At 40.2% G+C, this 23,820-nt stretch overlaps 1 protein-coding gene across 1 annotated transcript in view; it reads left to right on the forward strand.

Moving 5' to 3' along the window:
- The first annotated feature begins 22 nt into the window (after positions 1–22).
- The window catches only part of UMAD1 (UBAP1-MVB12-associated (UMA) domain containing 1), an 81,335-nt gene continuing 57,537 nt past the window's right edge, over positions 23–23,820 (forward strand). The window contains exons 1-2 of the mRNA XM_065629349.1: positions 23–99; positions 8,904–9,020. Coding sequence (XP_065485421.1) covers positions 8,939–9,020 — 82 coding nt within the window. The 5' untranslated portion in view covers positions 23–99; positions 8,904–8,938. The remainder of the gene's footprint in view (positions 100–8,903; positions 9,021–23,820) is intronic.

Here is a 23,820-nt window from a genome sequence, read left to right on the forward strand (position 1 = left end):
GGGGGAAGCGGCGGGGCGGGATTTCCTGTTCGCCCGACGCGACCCGGAAGCGGAGGTGGCGGTTAGCGAGCGGCGGTGGCGGCGGTACCGGGCGGGCCGGTGGGTGACAGCGCGGCGGGTGTCGCCGCGGAGGGGAGGCCGGCGGGGGGCTGAGCTTCCCCGGGGCTCAGCCCCCCGCCGGCCTCCCCTCCGCGGCCCGTCCGGTCCCCTCCAGCCCTATCCGATGTGTGTTTTGTACTCGAATCATTTTTTCCTAAATCACCCTTTATTTCCCCTCCCCTAACGGTGAAAGGGCTGGGCAAAATGTCCTGTGAGGCGTGGCAGAGGACTTTGGGCTTGCCTAGCTTGGAGAAAAGGAGGGGTAGGTCGAGAGAGGTTCTCCTTCCCCTCTACTCTGCCCTGGTGAGACCTCATCTGGAATATTGTGTCCAGTTCTGGGCCCCTCAGTTCAAGAAGGGCAGGGAACTGCTGGAGAGAGTCCAGCGCAGGGCCACAAAGATGATGAAGGGAGTGGATCATCTCCCTTATGAGGAAAGGCTGAGGGAGCTGGGTCTCTTTAGCTTGGAGAAGAGGAGACTGAGGGGTGACCTCATTAATGTTTATAAATATATAAAGGGTGGGTGTCACGAGGATGGAGCCAGGCTCTTCTCGGTGACAACCGATAATAGGACAAGGGGCAATGGGTCCAAACTGGAACACAGGAGGTTCCACTTAAATATGAGAAGAAACTTCTTCTCAGTGAGGGTGACGGAACACTGGAACAGGCTGCCCAGGGAGGTTGTGGATTCTCCTCTGGAGACATTCAAAACCCGCCTGGACGCCTTCCTGTGTAACCTCACCTAGGTGTTCCTGCTCCGGCAGGGGGATTGGACTAGATGATCTTTTGAGGTCCCTTCTAATCCCTAACATTCTGTGATTCTGTGACTCTGGGGAGGTGCTGAACTCTTCTCCCTGGTATCCAGTGACAGGACGTGTGGGAATGGTTCAGAACTGTGCTGGGGGAGGTTTAGGCTGGGTGGTGATAGGACAAGAGGAAATGGCCTCAAGTTGCTCCAGGGGAGGTTTAGACTTGATTTTAGAAAAAAATTCTTCGCAGAAAGGCTTGCCAGGCATTGGAACAGGCTGCCCAGGGAGGTGGTGGAGTCACCATCCCTGGAGGTGTTTAAAAGGCATTTAGACGAGGTTCTTAGGGACATGGTTTAGTGCTAGAGTTAGGTTATGGTTGGACTGAATGATCCTGAGGGTCTCTTCCAACTGAAATGATTAATGATTCTATTCTGATTCTATGATATTAGGAAGCATTTCTTTACTGAGAGGGTGGTCAAACACTGGAACAGGCTTCCCAGAGAGGTGGTCAATGTCCCAGGCCTGTCAGTTTTTAAGAGGCACTTGGACAATGCCCTTCATAACATGCTTTAGCTTTTGGTCAGCCCTGAATTGGTCAGGCAGTTGGACTGGGTGATCATTGTAGGTCCATTCCAACTGAACTGTTCTATTCTACTCTATTCATTTGATTTAATTTCACCATTAAAGAGCTTGCACTCCAGGGTTAGAGCAACTGATGGATGTGAGACAGAGCTAGTATCTGGACATGGTGTTCCTACCACACATCTTGCCTTTTTCTGTAGGTCCTCCCCAACAGTCCCTAGCATGGAGATGTTCCTCCTGATTGCTCTTGCAGCAAAGGTGGCTAATGCTGTCCTGGAGTGCATTAGCTGTAGTGTTGCCAGCAAGCCGATGCAGGTGATCCTACCCTACTGCTCAGCACTGGTGAGGCTCAAGTGCTAGGTCCAAGTTCTGGGTGCAAGAGAGATGTGGACTTACTGGAGGCAGTCCAGGGAAAGGCCACAAAGATGATGAAGGGACTGGAGTGTGTCACATATGAGGAAGGACACCAAGCTGGTAGGAGTGGCTGACACACCAGAGGGCTGAGCTGCCATCCAGCGAGATCTGGACAGGCTAGAGAGTTGGGCGGGGAAAAATTTAATGAAATATAACAAGGGAAAATGTAGAGTCTTGCATCTGGGCAGGAACAACCCCACGTTCCAGTACAGGTTGGGGAATGACCTATTAGAGAGCAGTGTAGGGGAAAGGGACCTGGGGGTCCTGGTGGACAGCAGGATGACCATGAGCCAGCACTGTGCCCTTGTGGCCAAGAAGGCCAATGGCATCCTGGGGTGGATTAGAAGGGGGGTGGTTAGCAGGTCGAGAGAGGTTCTCCTTCCCCTCTACTCTGCCCTGGTGAGACCTCATCTGGAATATTGTGTCCAGTTCTGGCCCCCTCGGTTCAAGAAGGACAGGGAACTGCTGGAGAGAGTCCAGCGCAGGGCCACAAAGATGATTAAGGGAGTGGAGCATCCCCCTTATGAGGAAAGGCTGAGGGAGCTGGGTCTCTTTAGCTTGGAGAAGAGGAGACTGAGGGGTGACCTCATCAATGTTTATAAATATATAAAGGGTGGGTGTCACGAGGATGGAGCCAGGCTCTTCTCGGTGACAACCAACAGTAAGACAAGGGGTAATGGGTTCAAGCTGGAACACAAGAGGTTCCACTTAAATTTGAGAAGAAACTACTTCTCAGTGAGGGTGACGGAACACTGGAACAGGCTGCCCAGGGAGGTTGTGGATTCTCCTTCTCTGGAGACATTCAAAACCTGCCTGGACGCCTTCCTGTGTAACCTCACCTAGGTGTTCCTGCTCCGGCAGGGGGATTGGACTAGACGATCTTTCGAGGTCCCTTCCAATCCCTAACATTCTGTGATTCTGTGATTCTGTGAAGGGCTGAGAGAGCTGGGACTGTTTAGCCTAAAGAAGAGAAGGCTTGGGAGGGATGTTATTAACATGTATAATACCTGAAGGGAGGGTGCAAAGAGAATGGAGCCAGTTTTTTTTCAGTTGTGCCCAGTGACAGAACCAGAGGCAATGGGCACAAACTAGAACACAGGATGTTCTGTTTGAACATCAGGAAACACTTTTTTGCTGTGAAAGTGACCGAGCACTGGCACAGGTTGCCCAGGGAGGTTGTGGAGTCTCCAACCTTGGAGATACTCAAAAGCCATCTGGCCCTTGGCAACCAGTTCTAGGTGGCCCTGCTTGAGCAGGGGGTAGGACAAGATGACCTTCGGGGGTCCCTTCCAACCCCACCCCTTCTGTGGTTCTGTGGTTTCGTTTCCATTTCTAGGACCAGTGTTTCAGGAAATAGTTGAGAAAATCTAACTCTGCCCTGGCTTGAAAGGGAAAACCCAACACCGCCTATGTATGTGCTGTCTCTTCTAACCAGCTGCGGGTTCAGCTTGCTAACCAGCACCAAGCGGTTTTCGTTAGTTGGCTGGGTTCGTGTTGTGGTGGTTCGGGAAGCCGAACCAGCTTGCCAGGGAAGCAACCTACTGCCAGAAGCTGTGCAGAAGGAGCATGTGGCCGGGGAGTGCTGTGGGGTTATATCTTCGGTGGGGAGTAGCTGGTTGTCATCTCCTCAGTGTCACTGTGCCATTCACCTTTTCAGTAGTTTATTTGCAAGAAAATACGCTCATCTCCTTAGCATATCTTCAGAGATTTTAAAGAAATCATTAACCTAACAGTTGGAGCAAGATGCAGCAGGCTGCTGCAAAGTGGTTCTTCTAGGGCTATTTTGTCTGCCACACTTGAAGGGTCAGCTGTTAGAAAAACACACTGTAGAAGTTCTTACAAATATATGTCCGTATCATGCTTAGCTGCTGTTTAAGGTTTGCAGTCAAAAGAGAACTGGTATTTCTGCTTCCCTTAAATTTTGTAAAAGAAGTCTTTGTTAGAGTTTTGTTATATGTGTGGGTTTTGGGGTTTTTTTTGTATTTGTTCTTCTTGACACTTATTTTCCTTTTTTCTGCTTTCAAGAAGCACAAACTAAAGCAATATGATTAATGTTAATGCCAGATAAAAAAAACTGTTGTATTTTTTTTTCTTCAAATAGTAACTTACACTATGTCAAAACCTTTTAAACTCTTCTTTTGGTGTCACAGAGAAATCTTTTCGATGTGCAGGTTCTTGACTCTTAAATTGTTTGTTTTCATGTCATAAGCAAGGTTGTACAGTGCTGTAAACATCTTGCTCTTTTTCTGATTGCTGCTTCATTGGAGAACCACAGCAGATGCTATAGAAGAGAGAATTGCTCTACTACTCTCTCTTGCCACTTCCGTAGATTACATAGCTTAAACTGCTCAATGTGAAATTATTCTGGTTCTTTCTTTAAGGTCAGTTTTGTGTCTTGTTCTGACCGTGTTTCATCATTTATGTAGTTACTGACAGTGCCACTGCAATTCTGCTTTGCTGTATTCCTGGGCATCTTCTCTTTATCTCAGTCTGCATCTTCGAGGTTTTTAATATTAGATTACCTTTCTCCCCCGAACACTTGTGAATACACAAAAGCTGAAAAGTAATGCTAAAATGCTAGGATCTTCATTGTATAGAAAAATTTTATTGGATGTAACATATTGGTTTGGCTCAAAGGTCACCCATACTTCTTGTCAAAGGAGACTGACAAAATGCAGGAGGAATAAATTAACTCCTTTGTGCAGCTCTGTAACTCATCTTTGTCCCATCCCACGTATGTTCTCAGAGCCTCACAGAAAGACAAAATATTTCTTGCAGCCTCGCAGAATTGCTATAGTTCGCACTGAGTTACTTGTTAATGACTGAAGCAGTGCCAAAAGCATTATTCTTTACTATCAGCGACTGAGATTGGAGAAAGAAAAAATTGTGTTCACTTTTTGGTGAGGAGGAAACATGAGGAGAAGGGAATTGCATATTCCTACCAAGGGAGATTTTTATCTTTAGGCAGTGAATTCAATTTCAGGTCTCCTATAGAAATGAAATTAATCCCATCTGGAAGGGAAAAGTGCTATGCTTTATAGGAGAAATTGCCACAGGAACGTGGTGCTGCCTCTGAATGGCGGGTATATTTTCTGTGATTTTTGTGCTGACAGCTTTAAAAAAACCCCCACAACTAAGTGCTTTTTTTTCCCCTAGTCTGTGTGACCATGCATCCAGGTCCACAAACTTCAAATTTAATTTTTACTCTGAAATGAAACTTGTGCAGAAACCAGTTGTTCTCAGCTTTCGTTAACTGAAACCTCATCTTATCTACAAATAGTAAAACTCCAGCCTGATTCTGCAAGTGCTTAACCTGTGTTCTTATCTTCAAGAGCACGAGTGTTTCCATTCAGCTCTGTGTTTCTTTGTTGGACAGGGGCTTTGTTCTGTTTTTAACATGTAATTCAAGAAATTTAGTGGTTGCATTTCCCGTTGCTGAAGAGATTTATGTTTACTTTTGAAGTACCATGTTTGATAAAATTCTTAAGTGACCAAATACCACAGACGTCTCAGCATTGCGGGCCTACAGCTTTTCTTTTACCTATGCCATACTGTATGCAGGTCTACTTTTTGCTTCTGTGCCCCTCTTCTTTTTTTTTTTAGTCATTCTTTGTTATTTAGTTTAAACGTAGTATTATGTTCAAAGGTACTGAAATGTTGCAAGTAGTAGCTGGCAATCTCCTTCCTCCACAGTGATTACTCAGACCTGTAAGACCTGCAAGTACAAGTTTTGTTTCTAAGTGGTGAACACCCGGAGAAGGAAACAGCCTCACTGAGCATGTTAAGTCTTTTTTAACATGTGAATTCCTACCACTTCCCCGACATTCACAATAACAAAACACAACATACGCTATTTTGTTACTGCTGGTCCCCTGGTTTTAACAGCCTAAGAATTTGAGGCCTGAGCTTAGAGGATACTTTTGTTTGCTTTGTTTGTTTCTCTGCTTCAAGCAAAAGGATGTATGGGTTTTTTTTTTGCTTGTTTTGTTTTCTGTTTGAGCAATGCTGCCAGCAGTGGAATTAAGTTAAAGCTACTTCAGAAACTGAAAACTCCAAAGTAAAGATCAAGTGTCATGTGTATAGATAAATGGATTTTGTGGGGTTTAGAACAAAATGGGATACTCGGGCTGCCTTCTATCAAGGAAAGGAAAAAACCTAGTATGTGAAAGTGGTTGTAACATTAATTTGGCTAGATCAAATTGTACTGATTGTGAATCTACTCTGAATTAAAATGTATGTTGTCTTTTAAGCAGTGAAGTTTAGCTACGTTAAATATGCAGGATTTAAAAGACGACAAATGCATGGTTTCCTGTAAAACTCTTTTGTGCCACGTATATACTGATTAAGATGCTTTTCTCTTTGCAAGAAAGGAGAACAGTGTGTGATAGAGCTGAAAACTGTACAATAATGCAGAACTCAAAGAGAAAAAAATGTGATTGGAGCGACTTCAGCTCTGGCACCTGAAGTGGCTGACTGGAATCTGAGCCTTTACCAAAGCTACCTGTAAGATTTTATACATCAGCTTGGTTTTGCTTCTTGTTGTTGCACACTTAAGATGAAGGTAAAATTGCGTTTTAAACTGTTCCACAACTGCCTCTCCTTCATACATCATCGGAGCAGAAACCTGACTCTTGAGCATTACAGCACAGGTTTTTACCACTTGAGCTATGGGACTGACAACCCTAATTGGTAGCAGGAGAAGGCTTATTCCCTGAGGGCTGAAAAAGGAATATGCTGCTGGCGCCATGTGTTGAGCCTGGGTGTGGGGGAAGGTAAGGAATAAATGAGGTAATTAGGAGTTCCTACTGTGTAATCTCCACAGAACTGGAAATATCAGTATTTCACATGGTAAGATAGGAAAACAAGCAAAAAAGGAACAAAATGCAGATAAGTAACATTTTCTTTTAATTGCTGCATATCTGGGACTGGGTGGTTTGTTCTGTTCTTGTGTACATTGGTGTCGTTTATTTGGTTGCTAGAAATTGAACTGCATCAGCATAAGCAAGCAGTAACTGGCCAGCCGGCGGGATATCCAGTCTTTAAGTCTCAAGTATCAGGCCACAGTTTGAATCGTTGCTGCTTTTGCCATGTTCTATTTATGTACAATTCCTGAAAGCCAGTGCTTACACTTCATATAGGACTTTCCGTGAAATCAAGTATGGAAGTGTTTGCTATCGCTTTTAAAAGCAGACTGTGAGGCAGTTTATATCTGGTGAATACTCAGTGTTGACTGCGCAGCTAATTGCTACAGGTCACTGACTAGGAGAAAAAAAGTCTTGCTTACGGTACCGTGAATATTTGGATGGGAAGCGAGGAATTCTAGCAAATGATTAATCCAGGATTTATTTATTTATTTATTAATCCAAACACTGCATGGTAGCACTCTTTGCCACCCTCTAAAGATTCTTATTTGTTAAATTTAGTGTGAAATAATGTTCTTGAAACTTGACGCTGTGCACCTCTTTTCTTTAGACTGGACTCATTTCCTCTGTTGGAAGTGTATATTAGACGTTGCTATCAGTTTGTCAGTCCCTTCTCCTTTAAATGTTGGTGTCCGCAAAGTAAATCAGTATTCTGCTCCTCAAACTCTACTTCGAACTTGAAATTACGTTACTCCATTTTTTACCGATTTTACATTGGCATTAGAGTTTATTGAAACTTTCCTCTCTGCGCTTGGCACGCAGCGTGTTTCAGCCAGACCACAGGCTGCTGCATGGGCTGGTGTGGTCCAGTGGTCCGAGTTCGGCGCTCGGGGACAGGAGGCGGCTGCTGCTCTTGGCTCGTTGTCCCAGCGCTGTGGCGGGAGGAGGCTGGGGACACTCTCAGCTGCTGCTTTCACTGGTGCCATCTGGGTAGAAAATAGAAAGTAGGTGGTGGTATATGGGCAGTCCTCTCTGTGAGCTGAACTTGTGAATATGTGCTTTGTATAGTTCTGTTGGTTGTTCTTCACAAGAGTGACGCTTATGAGGCTTTTCTTATAACTTTTCTTGGAAGAAGAGAAGCTTCCTTGGGTCTACGTCTTAAAGTTCAGAATGATTAGTTTGGTTAGAAGATTGTTTTGTGATGTATCCATGTTTATGGGGTGGTTCATAGGACATAATTTTGTAAAAGCTGGCCCAATTGCCCATCTTCTGGCTAGTGCTTGTGAAGCTTTTAACATGAATTTATCCTTTCTAAGTTATTCAGAATTGCTTCCATGTAATATTCCAGTCTTGAGAGAATACATACTGGCCATAATCTTTTGCAGTTGTTGTTTTTATCCCACTGGTTTCCTTGTTTTGTTCTAGCTGTTTTGAACTCAGAGATCTTAGCTGCTTTGGAAGATTCTTTTAATGAATTATTGTTGTGAAAAAATTTGTAATATATCATTTTGTTGCAGTTTCTTTTAAGAGAATCAGTGGTAACTGTTAATCAAATACACCCAAGTGTTAATCTGTCTCTAAGATTGCAAACGGGAAAAATGAAAATAGATACTATGCTAATATTGTAGGAGTGGGTGGGTTGGTCTTTTTAATTGATGCGCAGACACTTAAAACTGAAAATCTCTCTTGCAGTTTGCTTCATTCAGGTATTCCTGCATTGTAAAGCTGCACTTTTTATAGGATCATGTTTTGGGCTTCAAAGTTTAGATGCTTTATAACTAACTCTGCTGAGAAAGTTGGTGAAACAACAATTCAAAGTAGCACAAAAATATGGAAATGCGATGGATAAATGCTGAAAGGTGTTTCCTTCTTTCACTTTCCTTCAGAAAGGCTGAAGTTTTGGTTTTTTTGGTTGATTTCTTGGTAGGGATTTTTTGTTTGTTGGTTTGCTTTTTTTAATGCTTCCAGTCCATTCAAAACTTTATGGAAAAGTCTTTTATACTTCATTCTCTTTTTGCCTATTGAAGTCAATTGTTACATCACAAGGTAATCTGTCTAACATACAAATGCACGATATTTCAAATCTGGTGATAAAGACTAAGCTGTAATATCATGTACGTGGCCTTTGGCATAGCGTGAACTTCTTATGGTAAATTCTGTTATTTTATATTTATTTAACACATTTTTTCTTCATTTTAGATAACGACCTAGAAGAAAAAAAAAAAAAAGAGGTTATGTTCAGCTTCTTCCGAAAAAGTCAAGATTCAAAGAAGGTTACAGTGCCAGAGAGAGAGGCAGATGGATTTGTCATTGTGGGTAAGTGGCACTTCTGTATAAAGTGATTCTTGTAATCTTTGGAATGTAAACATTCGTTTAAAGTGCTTAGACCAAATGAAATGTTAAAAGAAGCCATGATAAAAATTGTTTGGAATTCTTACCTTTCCTGAAGGAATTAATATTCCTAGTCTCATCATTTGGACTACATAGCTGAAGTTTTATTTCCATAGGTACGAACTCTTATTCAAGAGCACTGAAAATGTAGTTTCTTATTTTCCTCTCATATTGCAAGCAAGGAGAAGTTATGTCCTTCCAAAACAAGAATGCTCTAAGTTGAGGCTTCTAGCTTTATGATTAGAGTTGTGGGAAGAAAATATCTTATTGCAGTCATTAGATGACTGTTTGTTTTTCAAGATTCTTCCTTTTAGTGTTACTTCCAAAGTCTTTTTATATTAGAAGCCAAGAAGCATCTGTGTATTTCTATTCAGATGGCAAATGTTGATGTTCTGTCTCAGAATCTGGCTTTTTCTTAGTTTGATGAAAATTAGGCAGTTTAAGGTGTTCCAAGTCTTTTTGTTATTCAAAAACTGATCTGAAGTGTACTCACCTGTGAACTGGCTAAACTTGGAGCTTTAGTCAGGCTCTTTCATGGGCATATAGGATGGCTCAAGCGTGCAGAAGATAAAGAATTTATTGCTGTCGTGCTGTAACTGATCCTTTTCTTTTTCCTCTTGAAAATTTGTGTTTTCCTCCTTGTAAATCTGTCATCATCAATATTCCGCTTCTGCTGCTCTGATTTACTGACTCGTTCTTACTTTTTGTTAGTTCTTCTTGAGCATTTTCAAGTCACGAAAGCCTCTAGATTATAAAAATCTAACAATATGAGAGACTTTTGGAACTCTTTCTGAGGATAACTTATTTACATTCTTTGTAATAGTTCTCTATTAAAACAAATCTGGTTTCACATCTGTGACTCTGTGTTGTCATGTTTCATGGTTGCCTTCCATTACATTTTGTTCATCTGCACTGGTTTTGATGGTCACATCAAATCACTCCAGCACTTGCATTGTGGGCGGGTCAAAGGAGAGACATTATTGCCCCAAAAAAGTCTGGAGATCATTTAGAGTTTAAAATTCTGTAATAAGCCAAGAGTTTGAGTTCTGTACCCAGAAGCTGCTTATGTTCCACAATTTCTGGGCCTCATTCTGCATTCAGTTTAACGTCATTCCTTTTTCCTTAAATGCTGTCAGTGACTATTAAAACTTTGTTCCTCTAAATTCATATTAAATTAATTTGTTAAATATAACCTTAAGAACCGTCGATTTTCCTTGAATCTTCTCTTGTTTTATTTCTGTTTGTTATGATTTTTTGCTCAAATGGAAGTTAACTTAGCAACTTGCAATGAAATGAACTGTAATTTCATCTTAACTAACTTTTACTGGGCAAAAGAATTGCTGTCAACCTTGTCAGTGGAGCACATCACTATCTTGTTAGATAGATTTCACTACAGAATTATAGGTCAGCACTTGAGTACATACTTACCTAGAAGTTTTGTTTGTCTAGGAATAGTGAGAGTCCAAAAAAAGGGCAAAACCAAACCACAACACCTAGCTATTCTGCTAGTTACTTTTTTATTATTCAGATCTAAGGTTCTGACAGTTTTTTAAACTTCAGTATAAAATCTTCTAGAATACCAGCACTCAATGTCTTTAACAAATCTCAGTAGGATTATAGGACTATTAGTGTGAATACTGCTGTAGGCAGTGGACACTCTTGAAGGGAGTGAGAATTTAATTTCTTATGTTGTAAGTTGGTTTCTACACCCAGTCTTTCATTGAAAACATATAAGAACTAAAAGCCTAGTCTGCTGATACTCTGTGGACATGGGAGGAAGTGTTTTGCTTTTCTTTCCCAGAGAAAGAAGAGGAAAAATACATCCTCAGGGGGTGCTTGCTTCTGATTCCCACTGTTGTGGTCAGGAGAGCTTGTCTGTCACAAGTCCCCTGCAAGATTGTTCACACTGTGCAGCACTGATAAGGACAGCCAGGAGTCTTTACTGGAAGTCTGGATGAGCCTTATCAAGAAAGAATCAAATGCCATGTCCATTATAGTATGAAAGAAACCTATTCAGTAATGTAGTGAGAGTACTGAGCATCACAGTTAAATATAGATAATTGGACTGTGATTTTCCTAACAATATTTAATTATTCTAATATCTTTCTGTATCATCTGCTACTTGAAAAAAAGGGAAGACGATTCAAAACTTAATTGAGAAAGAACCATCAGAGCTATTACCCTTTCAAATCTTGAGGATCTTTTGTTTGTTTTCTGTTTTTTTTCACAACTCCTCCAACTCCCATTATATATTACAATATTTTAAATCTACTTTTGCTTGTCGAATATCCATGCATTTGGAATTTCAATATCTGAATACCTATTCTTTGACTAGAAAGATGACTCATAAAAACTCTTGAAGCAACAAAAACAACTTTGCAGCATAGTAGCTGAAATATATTCTCTATTTTATCTTTTGGGGCAAACACTGCATGTGTGGGAGTCAAGAAAATATAATTTGTAATTCACTCCCCACAAAATAAATATAAAACATAGTTTTCTACCAGGGACTAAAGCATTTTTCCATCTACCTGCCAGTTCACTTATTTTCTAGATACTGGTCATCTCATCTGTTCATGAAGCTGTAAAAGTGGCGCTTGTTCTGTAACAAGCAGAACTATTATTCTGAAAAGGGAAGAGACTTATGAAATACACATAACACATGTGATTGGTTTTGATGAGTGAATCAATTGCAGAAATATGAAAAATGTTCCAGGGAGTTGCCAGATGATCACAAATTTGCCAAAATTCAGAAAACAAGTAAGTTTCCATTTAGCTTGGAGATTTTGAAGAGTAGTAGTTTTTAAGAAATTTTTCATGGTTTGTGGCTGTCGTTATATAAAATAAGTTCCAGCCTACCATCCATTCTTACCGTTGCTAGCCAAAGAGAAGGCAGGTTAGTGCTAGCATTTTGGTTTGGCACACAGCTAAATATCTCCCATCAGATCTCAAAGATGCGTGCGACTCATAGTTCTAATCTCAGTCTCAGATCAGGAACTGAAAACCTGAGACGGCAATGCTGCTTCCCATGTGTGTTTAGCAAGAAGGTCAGAAACTCTACAAACATCCACATGGTGCTGATGCTTTCACTGGAGTGGTTGGTGAGTGTTTTTTGCTTGAAGACGGTGGAAATATCACAGAACCACAGAATGGTTTGGGTTGGAAGGCGCCTTTGAAGATCATCTAGTCCAACCTGCCTGTCATGGGCAGAGACATCTCTTACGTTGTTCAAAGTCCTGTCCAACTTGAATTTCAACACTTCCAGTGATGGGGCATCCACAACTTCTCTGGGCAACCAGTTCCAGTGTCCCATCACCATCATTGTAAAAAAAAAAATCACTTATCACAGAGTATTGTTTGTATGTGCTCTTTGAAAAAATACTGCTGAATGTTATTTTTGTTTTCAGGTTTAGTTTAAGATGCTGATGTGCAGGGTTTTAGTTACTTTTCCAGAAATTTTGATGTAAGCCAGTGTGAGGGAGCAGCAAGTGCTGGTGTCTCCGCCGGGCAGGAGAACCTGCAGCGGAGTGAGGGCACTGAGAGGCTAGCAGCTTGGGTAGAGACCTCGCCTATGAGGGCTGTGGTCCCTTGTTGCCTAAGCAAGGACAGCGGAGCAGGTCTGGTGACAGTGACCAGTCAGTGGAGAGTCCTCAGAAGAAGTCCTCTGGGAGGGGGCAGAGCTGAGGCCAGGCCGGGAAGTCAAGTCAGGGGGCTGGGGTCACCAAGGTGCATGGACTGCCACAGGCATCCCTGTGGGATGGCTTGGGCAAGGACCAAGGATCTGAGATGGGGCTTCTCCTCCATCTCTTTGCCCACATCCTGATGCATGTGCTCAGCGCTGGCCATGGGTATGGACAGCCAAACCCCTGGGGCTGGGGAAGGGGCTGCTGAGCCCAGTGGTGACCTCGGGGCTGTACAGGCAGGGTGGTCGTCTTGCCTTTCGATGGCATCTGGAAGCAGCACGGTTCTCTGGGGAGCTCTTGATCTGAGCCTTAGACCATGCCTGAGTTCAAGTCTACTTTGTTTACTTTTAAATTGTGTTTTAAAGACCAATCTGTTTCATGGATTTAAGAGTTGTTGGGTTTTGTTTTGTTTTCTTTCAGGGATCTTTTAATGTCATAAATTAGAATGGAGTAAATGGCTTGGAGAAGCAGCTCAGTTGCTGGTGCTGATAAGCCTGATTTGTAAACATTTAACTTCTGATTCTTCCTTGAACTTACGACAGCTTCCTGTTTCATTTTTTTAGATATAAATTAACATGGATTTTCAGACTGACTAATGGCTATTATGTCAGAGCTCTGCTCTTGACCTCAGGTGTGGGTCTCTAACAGGTGGTAGGGAGTATTATTATTGACTTATAGAGACCATTTGACTGTCACCTGAAGGTTGTTTTCTGACATCCAACAATTTTGGTGTAGATTTTTTTAAAGTTCCAAGAGTAAGCGCTCAAGGAAAAATGAGCAGGCATGGGATTCTCATCTGCGTGGTGTGACTGTCACAGACGCAGTGAGGGTATGGCCATGGTGAGAAGGGTTGGCAGGAATTTTATAATGAAGATACACTCCTGCTCTGTAAACCTCCCTTTTCCTTACTGTACTTTCCTAGGTGCTTGGAGGCCATATAGAACTAGTAAGCAAATTTTGGATTAACACTTACTTGTTATGCTTCTCACTATTGAAACAAGCATGATTTTTGCCTGTTATGTTTCCGCTCCAGAGAATATAAATAGTCATAGACATAAGAAATTAAATGTTTTGAAATCTCTTCCCAATAAGGAGAAGGACTTGTGATATTTGGAGTCCTGGATCTGTCAAATTAACCAACGTGTACCTTCTGTTTCAATGCTGATGCCTGAAGAGGAGCTCCACAGAACAAATGTGGCCAGACTTGCACCAACATTTAAAACCTCACAGAAAGCAAAGTGGGAACTGCTTTTTTTCCTCCTGTGAGATGAAATACAGTATAAGGCAAAAATTTCTTCATTATTAAGAAAGTAGAAGAAAACCGATATTAGATAAAAGGTGGAAAGGTCAGGAACTTTTTTCGTGAGAAGCAGGATGTTGTAGAAGTCATCACTACTACATGTTGTGACAAAGTCAGCAACATAACGGGATGCAAAAAGAGTACATGTGTTTAATAAATTATGATGGATGATAGCAGATAATCTTATCTCAAAATGTTGGTGGTCACGTATAGCTTACTGTCTTAAGCTAATCTCTGCAAGGCATTCAAACTTTGGCTTTATCTTAAATGAGGTACTTGAACCCTATTCGGCTGTATTCAGTACATATATTACTGAGTTAATTCAGTATTGTAATTCCTTCATATGGGATCATCCTTGTCTGTAGACAGGAGCATCCTCACTCAGCTGTGAGAGTGAAAAGAATGATTTACAGCCAACTGAAAGTTTCCTTCTGTTAGCTGCAGTTTTATTGCAAAATAACATCCTTTACAAATCAGGAAGTCTTCTGTGCTGGAGATGTGAAAAAGTAAAATGATCAACACTAGTCAGTCTTTAGTTCTGGAAATCTTGACTCTGTTTTTCTGAAGAGCATTTTTACATATATTTGTTCCTCCTCAATTCCAGTTTCAGTTTTGACACAAATTTATTTTGCGTGCAGATAGTCTTTGGGGTACCTTTTATTGTGGAAGGAAGATTTGGATAAATTGCATATTTGAATTAAGGGTCACCCCCACTGTTACCCAACATGATATAAAGACCTATTTGTTTACATACTAATCTTGGTAATACAAATCTCTAGATATGTTTTTAAGAACTTCTGAAATGTTTGCTTCTGAGAGAAATGTGCAGTTTTAAAATCCTCAAGAGTGAGTATGTTATGAAAGGAAAATTTAATATTTTGATCTTCTCAAATCAAAGGACTACTGCATATGAGCTTTTAACTGCAATTCAAATAGGGTTTTGGTTTCTCCACTCTGTGTACACGCTTCAAAAATTAAATGCATCAAGAGATTTGTAAAACCTTAGTGTTGCTGCTGCTGCTGTTTGTTTTCTAGGAGCCAGTAGTAATGTGTAGTAGATTCCTGTAAATCTCTAAATTGTTTTTTTTCATTAATATTTAAGGAGCTTTTAGTGGTGCTAGTAAGGAAGGCTGGGCTGCTGCAGTGTTTTAAAATATACTATTACATTAAAGAAATGCACAAAGCTTTCTGCCGGATGGAAAAAAGCAGTGTCTCAGTGTCCTTTCACTTTCTGTATCAATGGGCTTATAGTACGTATTTTTTTATATAACAGTAAGTGCTTGAAGTGCTTGTGTAGTTATTTCCAACCTTGCAGCCTTCCACTAACCAAGCTACTATTTCATTATGTTGTTTAAGTGTACGAATATTTTATGCTAACTTTATAATAATATGAGATTTGGAAATCTTTAAATATTTTTTATCTAACAAATACTTTAGATGTGTCAATCTATACCACTGCAAGTCAACACTTCCGATACACACCAGAACATCACTGTATTAAGTGACCTGTTTCTTGAAGTGCTGCTTTCTGGGCTTTATACTTAAAAATCATTAGTAGCTCATTTGGGCACTGAATTTTACAGTCAGAGTCGACTGAAAAGGGAGGAGGTGTAATTCAAAGACACAGTCCTCTCCTCTTTAGCGATCCTTGGTTGCATAAGGAGGTAATGGCTACCCTTTATTCAGTAATGAAGTCAAACTAATCCTCTTGGGTACTGATTTTGCACAAAAACAAACTGCGTTTTTCAATAATACCGCTAGATGGGGGTTTCTCTTGTATTCAGGAGTTGTAGGGCTTTTCTCTCCCATGCACGCACACAGGCACACACACAAAGTGGAGCAGTAGTAATTATCAGTACACCATTTTATTAGACTGTAGGTTTTTGACAGATTTATAAAAAGCTTTTTAAAGCCTAATATCAAATCTATAATGGCATTCCAACCTAATAAAAATAATGAAGCTTGAAATGTTGACAGCATGTATCTAGATGTTGGCTTGTAATTCCTTCCAAACAGATCTGTTGAGGCCCATGTGGGACCTAAATAACACAAAGCAGTAAATTTGCATATTTTACAGCAGGGGGAAAAAACAGAATGCAAAAACATGAATAATTAGGAGCGCAAGCTTCATGCTATATTAATACTGTTGAAAAGCATGTGTTGATTGTATTCTGAAAGCCAGTAGTGATTTGGTTGAGTGAACTCAGTCAGCATCTCTTATGCAGATTAAAGGAACTGGGTTACAGAACAACTGAAATTCATTGTTTTGCTGTATAAGGAGGTATATTTCTTAAAGGAAATATTTTTTCCTGAATTCTGTACAACGCAGGGAATCTTTTTTTAATGCTTCATCAAAGCATGCGTTTGTTGACAAAGGGCTGTTCAATTCTTCATTTACTTGTGCAACTCTAGATTTTAAAAATAGTTCTCCCAGGCACAAATCAGATGTTAGTATTTTTAGCACCTTACTACACATGACCTACTTACTTCTCAGTCTATTACATTTCTCTTTTTTTTGCTTTCTAAGGCTTGAGCCCCTGAAACACATTAATAATGCTTCTTTGCTATGCATTTGATTATTTTTTAATTAGCAAAAATGCCCTTTTTAAAATGTTAGCATACAGGCTAACATGTTTTAATCTGAATAAGATGAATCATTGTATTGGCTTCTATTGATTGCAACGTAAGATTTATGACATACTTTTTATGAGAAAAAAAGTTATTTACTTAAAAATAGTAAATCGTATTAAAAGTGATTTATTGATTGCTTTGGCTGAATGTTGTCATGGCCCCTTAACTCAGAGCTATCTCAAAAAGTTACCTGGTTTTAAACACTGACCCAAGGGAGGAGAAAAGAAAGACGAAGACTTGTTTTATAACTTCTACAGCAGTTTTAATTCTGGGGAGAAAAAGGAAATTAAAGTACATGCTGCTGTATCAGAGCGCTTTATTTTGAGGCTTTAAGACAGACAAAAATGCACAGAACTAAACATTTTCAATCCATCTTTTAAGCACATCTTAATTTGCATAACCAAGGGAGGAAAATGGTAAAATGTACCAGTCTTTTTAGAAGTTGATGTAATTGTAGGAGGTTAAAGAGGCATCTGGCAAAAGGTTGTTTTGAGGTCACACGTGCATCTGACAGTTTGCTGCCAGGCCTCTAAGAAAATATTGGTTGGATTTGCGTTCCTGTTTTTCATATTAACTACCTTCTGACTTGATGTATAATAAATAGGCACTTTCTACATGTCCAGGTCTCCAAACTGCTCCTGAGAGGTTTGGTCCTACTGATTTTAACTCTTGCAAATATTGGTGGAAGTAGAATACACTGAAGTAAGTAAATCCTTTTTTTGCTAGAAATTTATCCTCAGAAAAGCTGAGGGCATCTCTTGGACATGACTATTCTGCGTTGATGTATTTAACATGGGTCGACATAGTATTCTTTCACCTTTGCTTGTAGTAGAGTGATCACTTTTGACACCTGGGTTCTGACAATTCTACTCCCATACATAGTATTACAGTTTACTCTCTGGTAGTAGTGCCTTACTCTACTGGTCCGTACACTATTCTTAAAGCAATTTGCAGTTGGAATATAAGAAAGAAAAATGCTGGTTGCTTAGTGTGAAACCGAGCAGAAATAGCAAAATGTGGTGTAAAAGTAAGGATTTTCAAGTGCTGGTTGTAAACTTTGTTTCCCAGAACATGCTGGTCATTAAACTTCTTTCAGAATTAAAAGCTTCTTTGCTTTATGATGCAAATAAAATAGTTCAAGATATGATAATATATTTTTAGCCCAAGTCTGATTTTCCTGTATAAGGTGAACTTACAGCAAGGGCTAACTGAAAACCAAGAGGTGGAAAATGTGTTGCAGGAGTGCAAGTTGCTCTTCTGGCAAGTGATAAATTCAGGTTGAAGTCCCTCTTTCAGCAATGTACAGCATAGTTCAGTCATTCTTTGCAAAGAGAGCTCTAGTCATTAGCCCAGGCAATCCCTGCCTGTCTGGTTGGAGTCATTCAGGCTTCTACAGATGTTAATCAAAGTTAATTTTCTCTGAACAAAATGTTATGTTGAGCTGATTTTACACACACCTCTCCCTATCTCTGGCAAATACATGTTGTTATAGATTTTTTCAGTGGAAAAAGAAAAATTACTTTGACAAAGATACATTGTGTTGTTTATTTTTAATTAGGTAGTATAAAGAAACTCAAGAAGGTTATGTTCTGTGTTTCACAAGTGTTCCAAGTCAGTAGTGTCATAGTCCTCAGTACGAAATAGTAATGTTAGTGTAAGACTTTCCTTTATAAAATGAAAGATGGCTTGTCCCCTTGTGCAGAAAGGTGTTTTTTTGCTTTAGCTGCTCCTTCTTTATATGCTAGGTTGAGTACCTTTCAGTAAGGGCTGAAGAAATTAAAAGGTATAGGTGATTTATCCAGTCAATTGTTTTGAACTTCAGTGCTATTTCATCTGCTTCTGCCATAACACATCCTTGGTGATTCCCAAAGATGTTATGTGATTTCAGCTCTCTGCTCACACAGCTTAATGATTTCCAGCTTTTTCATGCTGCTTTTCTCCCACAAATGACGGCTGCATAGAGTCAGTTCTGAAATTCTTCTGTCTTCCTTAGTTAAAAGTAAACATTTGCTCACAACATTAACCATGGCTTGCTGGGTAGATCATACAGTAATCTGGTTTTGTGACCGTGATCACTTCACTTTGTGCTTTTTATACCTTTTAGCAAATTATTCTAGTGATGCTTCCATTCTCATGTGCATGCCCTTCTACTTGATAACAAAAAATAAAGAGGAATGCAAAGACCTCATAGAATTAGTGGGCTGCTTCATTTGTACAGTTTGTTTCTTTAACAACTAACGCACACTTTGCTGTTTTTACAGTTAACCATGTACATCACAAGGTGTAATCACAGTCTTAATTCTGTATATCGATTCCTCAATTTATGCATGGTTATTTGCTACAAAAACTGTGTATGGGGCAAAAATGATGGTGGACAGAAAATCATTCAAAAGCTAAAGTGAGTTTAACTCAGGAATATTGATACAGTGTGAACGTTTCTCTGTTTTTCCACCTCCCAGCAGCTGAGATAAACATGGGACTTCAAATCCACTCAGCAGATGCATGTATGCAGTCTTGCCATATCCTTCTTGCTTTTGTCAGAGTGTCTAAGTGAAGTTAGGGGAGTAGGGGAATATGGATTAGGTCAATATGGATTTTGTATTTTGTCTATAAGAATGCAAGTACAAACTGTAGAGAGAGCTCTCACAGTTGGTAGTATTAACTTGTCAATGGTGAGCTTCACTTGTTTTCGTGGGGTTTTCTGGTTTTTTTTTTCCTCTTTCAATTACTCCCACATTAATGATGAGGTCTTTGAGCATGTGACCACCATTAAACATGTACAATATACTCTCTTTTTCAGTTAAAATGGGCAAACTTCCTTAAAATGATCTGAAGTTCCAGCCCATTCCTGGAACAACAACAAAAAATTCTGTTAGACTGTATCATTCTAAATCTATTTCCATTGAGACCTGTCTAGATCGGCGATATACTACAGTTGTTCAGAAGTTTAAGCTCATAGTTTTCCTGTTCCAGGGTGAATAAGGGAGAGGAACAATTTTAAACCCACAGGATTAATTTTTATCCTTCTTTCAGTTTGTATGAAACTTCATTTTTTTGAGAGGAGGGAATGGGAATTTATGGCTCTTTTTTATAATTTTGTTTTTTCAAGGGGAACTTGCCTACATAATTTCTTCTGAACAATTTCATCTTTTGGTCTTGCAAAAGGCAGGCCATGACTAAGGAAGATTTGGTTTACAAAAGCATTAGCAAAGCTATTATAGCAGAAAGCAGCAAATATTATCTTTAAAACATGGATATTAAATACACATACAAATGTGCCCTTCATTAGGAGAGAAAATTAGAGGTGAGATATTTTTTTTGCTAGAACTGTTTTCATTTACTAACCCACAAGTTATGTCAACACTGTTATAAAGAGATGCATGAAGAGCTTTCTTTAGATTTAAACAAAACTTAATATACTGACTCCAGTTGAATATAACCTTCAGTTGGATATATCAACTCTTAGGAGAATTTACTCCTACTTTACCACTGTGTGAATCAGAGGTGAGACTGGAGAAGGAACCAGTAGTAGTTCCCAACTTGTGTATTGTGTTTTTAAAAAACTAGGAGAGAGTGAACCAAGAAGTAGCATTAACCAGCTTTGAAATTCCGTCTATAAAATGTGTTTTGAGCATATTTGCCTAAAATGTCCCACTGGCAAAAGCAGAGACCGGCAGTAAGCTTGAATTCTTGGTACGCTCTGGAGCTGAAGTGTCTGAATCAAGGCACCGTACATCAAGCACATCTGTCCACTTGATTCAAAACCAAAAGCTGAAGTTACAGTGTGTTCTTGAAATATGTTTGATGTGTACTTGTGCTTATTCAGGCATTCATCCGAGAAGCAGGAGACCTCAAATCTAGTTCTGCATAGGCTTAGCGCAGTCAGACGCATATCGTCTAGCATCAAAATCTGAAATAGTCCATTTGGGAGGACCTCCACTGTTTATGTTGGCTGCACCGTGCTTCTACTTCAATAATGCAAGATGTAGGAGCTTCTGTGATACTGCATTAATCATTGAACTGCAGTGACCTGGGAGTAAGGAGGCTGGGATACAGGTCTCTGCTCCCTACCCTGTGTGTGTGTTGTGGGTTTGTGCTTTTTTCCTTAAACTGAAATGGCTAAATTTAAAAAAAACAAACCAAACAAAAAACCCCAAAAAACGACACCCTCCCAAAACAGTGTGAAGAGACAAGAGTGTATTGCCAGCTCTTAGGCATCAGGCTCCGACTCTTTCTGATTTGTTTTACCTCTGTCCCAGGCACCCTTTCCTTTTTGGGTGAACCAGGCCCCGCTTCAAAAGGAAGGGGAGAAAGGTGCCCCGTGCAAATTAAAGTGTAGCTGAGCGGGAGGGCTCCCTGTGGGAGGCAGGAGCTTCGGTACCTTCAGACTATGGGGCCCAGATGTCAGGTCCGCTGCTTCTTGATTGGGTCAGTTAGAAGGTGAGAGGAAAAACGAGAGCTGCTCTGGTTTCCCTGGCTTTAGTTTCCAGGGAAAAGGTGCTTGTTATGCCTGGAGCGTGTTGTGGGGGAGGCGGGAGTTAAGCTGCTTCCCGATCGGATCCAGGATGCTTGTGTTCATGTGCAGAAGCGACTGCTAATGAATTTAGATCCCTAATGCTTTTTGTGGCTTCTGAGGCAGCTGCTTTTTTAGATCATTGTTTTGAATATGCCTTTCCAGGCATCATACCCATTCTGATCGTTTTGATAGCAAAATGTGTGTACTGTGTGAAGATAATGAGTCGTGGTTTGTCATAATATGCTTTTCATTTTAAGTAGTACTGAAGAGCAGTCAAATTCTATACTTGTAAGTCTTTGCTATTAGACTAAATTACCTTCTTAGGAGTATTAAGAAACTATTATAGGAAAGAAGGGGGGGAATTCTAAGAAAAATAATTGAGGATCATACTTTCGGGTGATATTCAACTTGTCACAGCCACAAATGCATTCATCATCTGTCAAAAGTTGATTGAAAGGAGCCCTGCTCTCTTGCCGGGGGTGTGTTGCAGGCGTAGCTGTGTGGCGGGTGGGGTGTGTTTTGTTTGTGCGTGTCCCCTCTTAGCGACCCGGCCTCCGCGGAGGCTGGGACTGACAGCACTGGCTGCTAAAAGAAGTGGGATCTTCGATGTAAAATAATAGTAAAAAATATCCGGCACATTCTAATTCCAGGTTTGATTATAAGAAATTATAGAGAACTTCAGATTATAAAATGTTTTATCAATTTTATTTGCCTGCATATGGCTTTTTAAAACCTACAGCACACAGTACTGCTGTGGAAGTAGGTTTAAAGTTGATCAGGGCCATAGTGCAATAGTGTTGGTCCAGTGTTTATCATTATAGCCCAAGCTAATTTATCTTGCAGTGTTTGGGGTTTTTTTGCAGTCTTCTGTTGGAAAACAAAAAGGCAAAGTATTTTTTTTTTTCTTTTTAAAGACCCACCTCCCCTCTAATATTCTTGTGATATCTTTTACTGGTTAAGTAATACAGGCTCGTACCTGCTTAATTTCAGCAGGTATCTTCCAGCTTCATGTCTTACGCACAGATCTTCTTAACAGCTACTCTTGAGCAAGAAATGCTTTATTTTGTACACTCTATTTGATGAATCAGATGGAAAGCTGTCTTGCTCTGTGTTCTTATTTCAGGAGGTGCGATACGTGTAAGGGGTCTTCTCTACTACTTCTCTCATTTTTCTCTCCCTTGGGTCCAGTGAAACTTCTGATTCCTCTGGGTTTATATTTCTTTAAGTCTTCAGCACATTCCTGGCTGCATAAGCCATCTGTTAGCTGACATTCTGTACCTAAAGTCAATGAACTTCTTGTGCAGAGAATGAATTATGAAGTTAAGACATTTCTGGTGAGAACATGTTGTGGCGCTTTTGATCTCAATGCTGAAGATCAGGCTTAACACGGAGCGCAAATGAACACATTCTCAGAGGCTCTTGCTTTGAAACTTCTTTTTACTTTTTTACTTTTTACTACTTTTTTTTTACTTTTTACTTTTTACTTTTACTTTTTACTACTGATGACTTTCCTCATATATACCCTCCGTTACCTTTGACAACTGGAGAGCAAACAACAATTAATTTTGTTCTCTGTGTGACTTAAAGTAGCGTAAGCGCTCCGATGTGATACCTGGAGTGTTAAGGGCCAGTCTGCTGATGTCGTGTTTCAGGAGTCTGGTGTATTCTGCCCCTTTTGAGAGCACTGAACCATGTGCTATGCTGACATGCTGCAAGCAGAAGATCACAGCAGGTATACTATGGGGGTGTTGTTTGACTTTTAGTTTTACTCTGCGAGTATGTCTGGGATGCTTTTTATTACTGTCAAACCACCCAAAAGAACAGAACTGGCGTTGAAATAAAAAAGAAGGCAGTTTTTGAGAAGTCAGGATTTTTAGTATATTCTTTAAGATAACTAAATAGATAAAAACCATATAAACTGCCCCCAGAAATCATCTGAAGGCCAAAGCATAATGTAACATGGTTCTTGTCCATCTTTCTTCCCTACAAAACAATACCACTTCTAACTGGGAAATCATATTCTGAAATATAAATAGAATGATTTGTATGAAACCTTGTTGTGAAGTACAATGTGTAGGTAATCGGGGTAAGAAACATGTCCCTCACTGCTTTAGAAACATGCTGAAATGCTAGTCAGGCAGGGGCAGAGATATCCCAAAGTGTGTTTACTGTTGCCAGTTGTTAAAATCCTCTCTACCTTTAGATGTTCCTAGCTTCTGATGTATTTATTAACAAAAGACAGATAGAAGAATCTCAGCTAGCACACTGGATGGACAAAAAGATATCCAAAGGAAGAGCTTTCTATATTCTTACGCTCCCCACATTCTAGTGGGGTACTAACTAATACAAAGTAATTTTTCTTCTTAAATGGAAACATCTTATTTGTACATGTTACTATATGCACCAAACCTGGTCATGATAGACTCTTCTAAGGATTGTAGTGCAGAAGCTCAGGAAAGGTTTATAGATTCCCTTGAAACCTTAGTGATGTGTTTGTTTGGGGTCATGTCTATGGCCTTCCTAATTTCCCAAGGTGGATTTATGTACAATTATTTTTGTTGGTGAAACAGTTGAGGTTTTCTTGCCACTGAGCAT

Source organism: Caloenas nicobarica, chromosome 2, assembly GCF_036013445.1.
Source record: "Caloenas nicobarica isolate bCalNic1 chromosome 2, bCalNic1.hap1, whole genome shotgun sequence".
Lineage (NCBI taxonomy): Eukaryota > Metazoa > Chordata > Aves > Columbiformes > Columbidae > Caloenas > Caloenas nicobarica.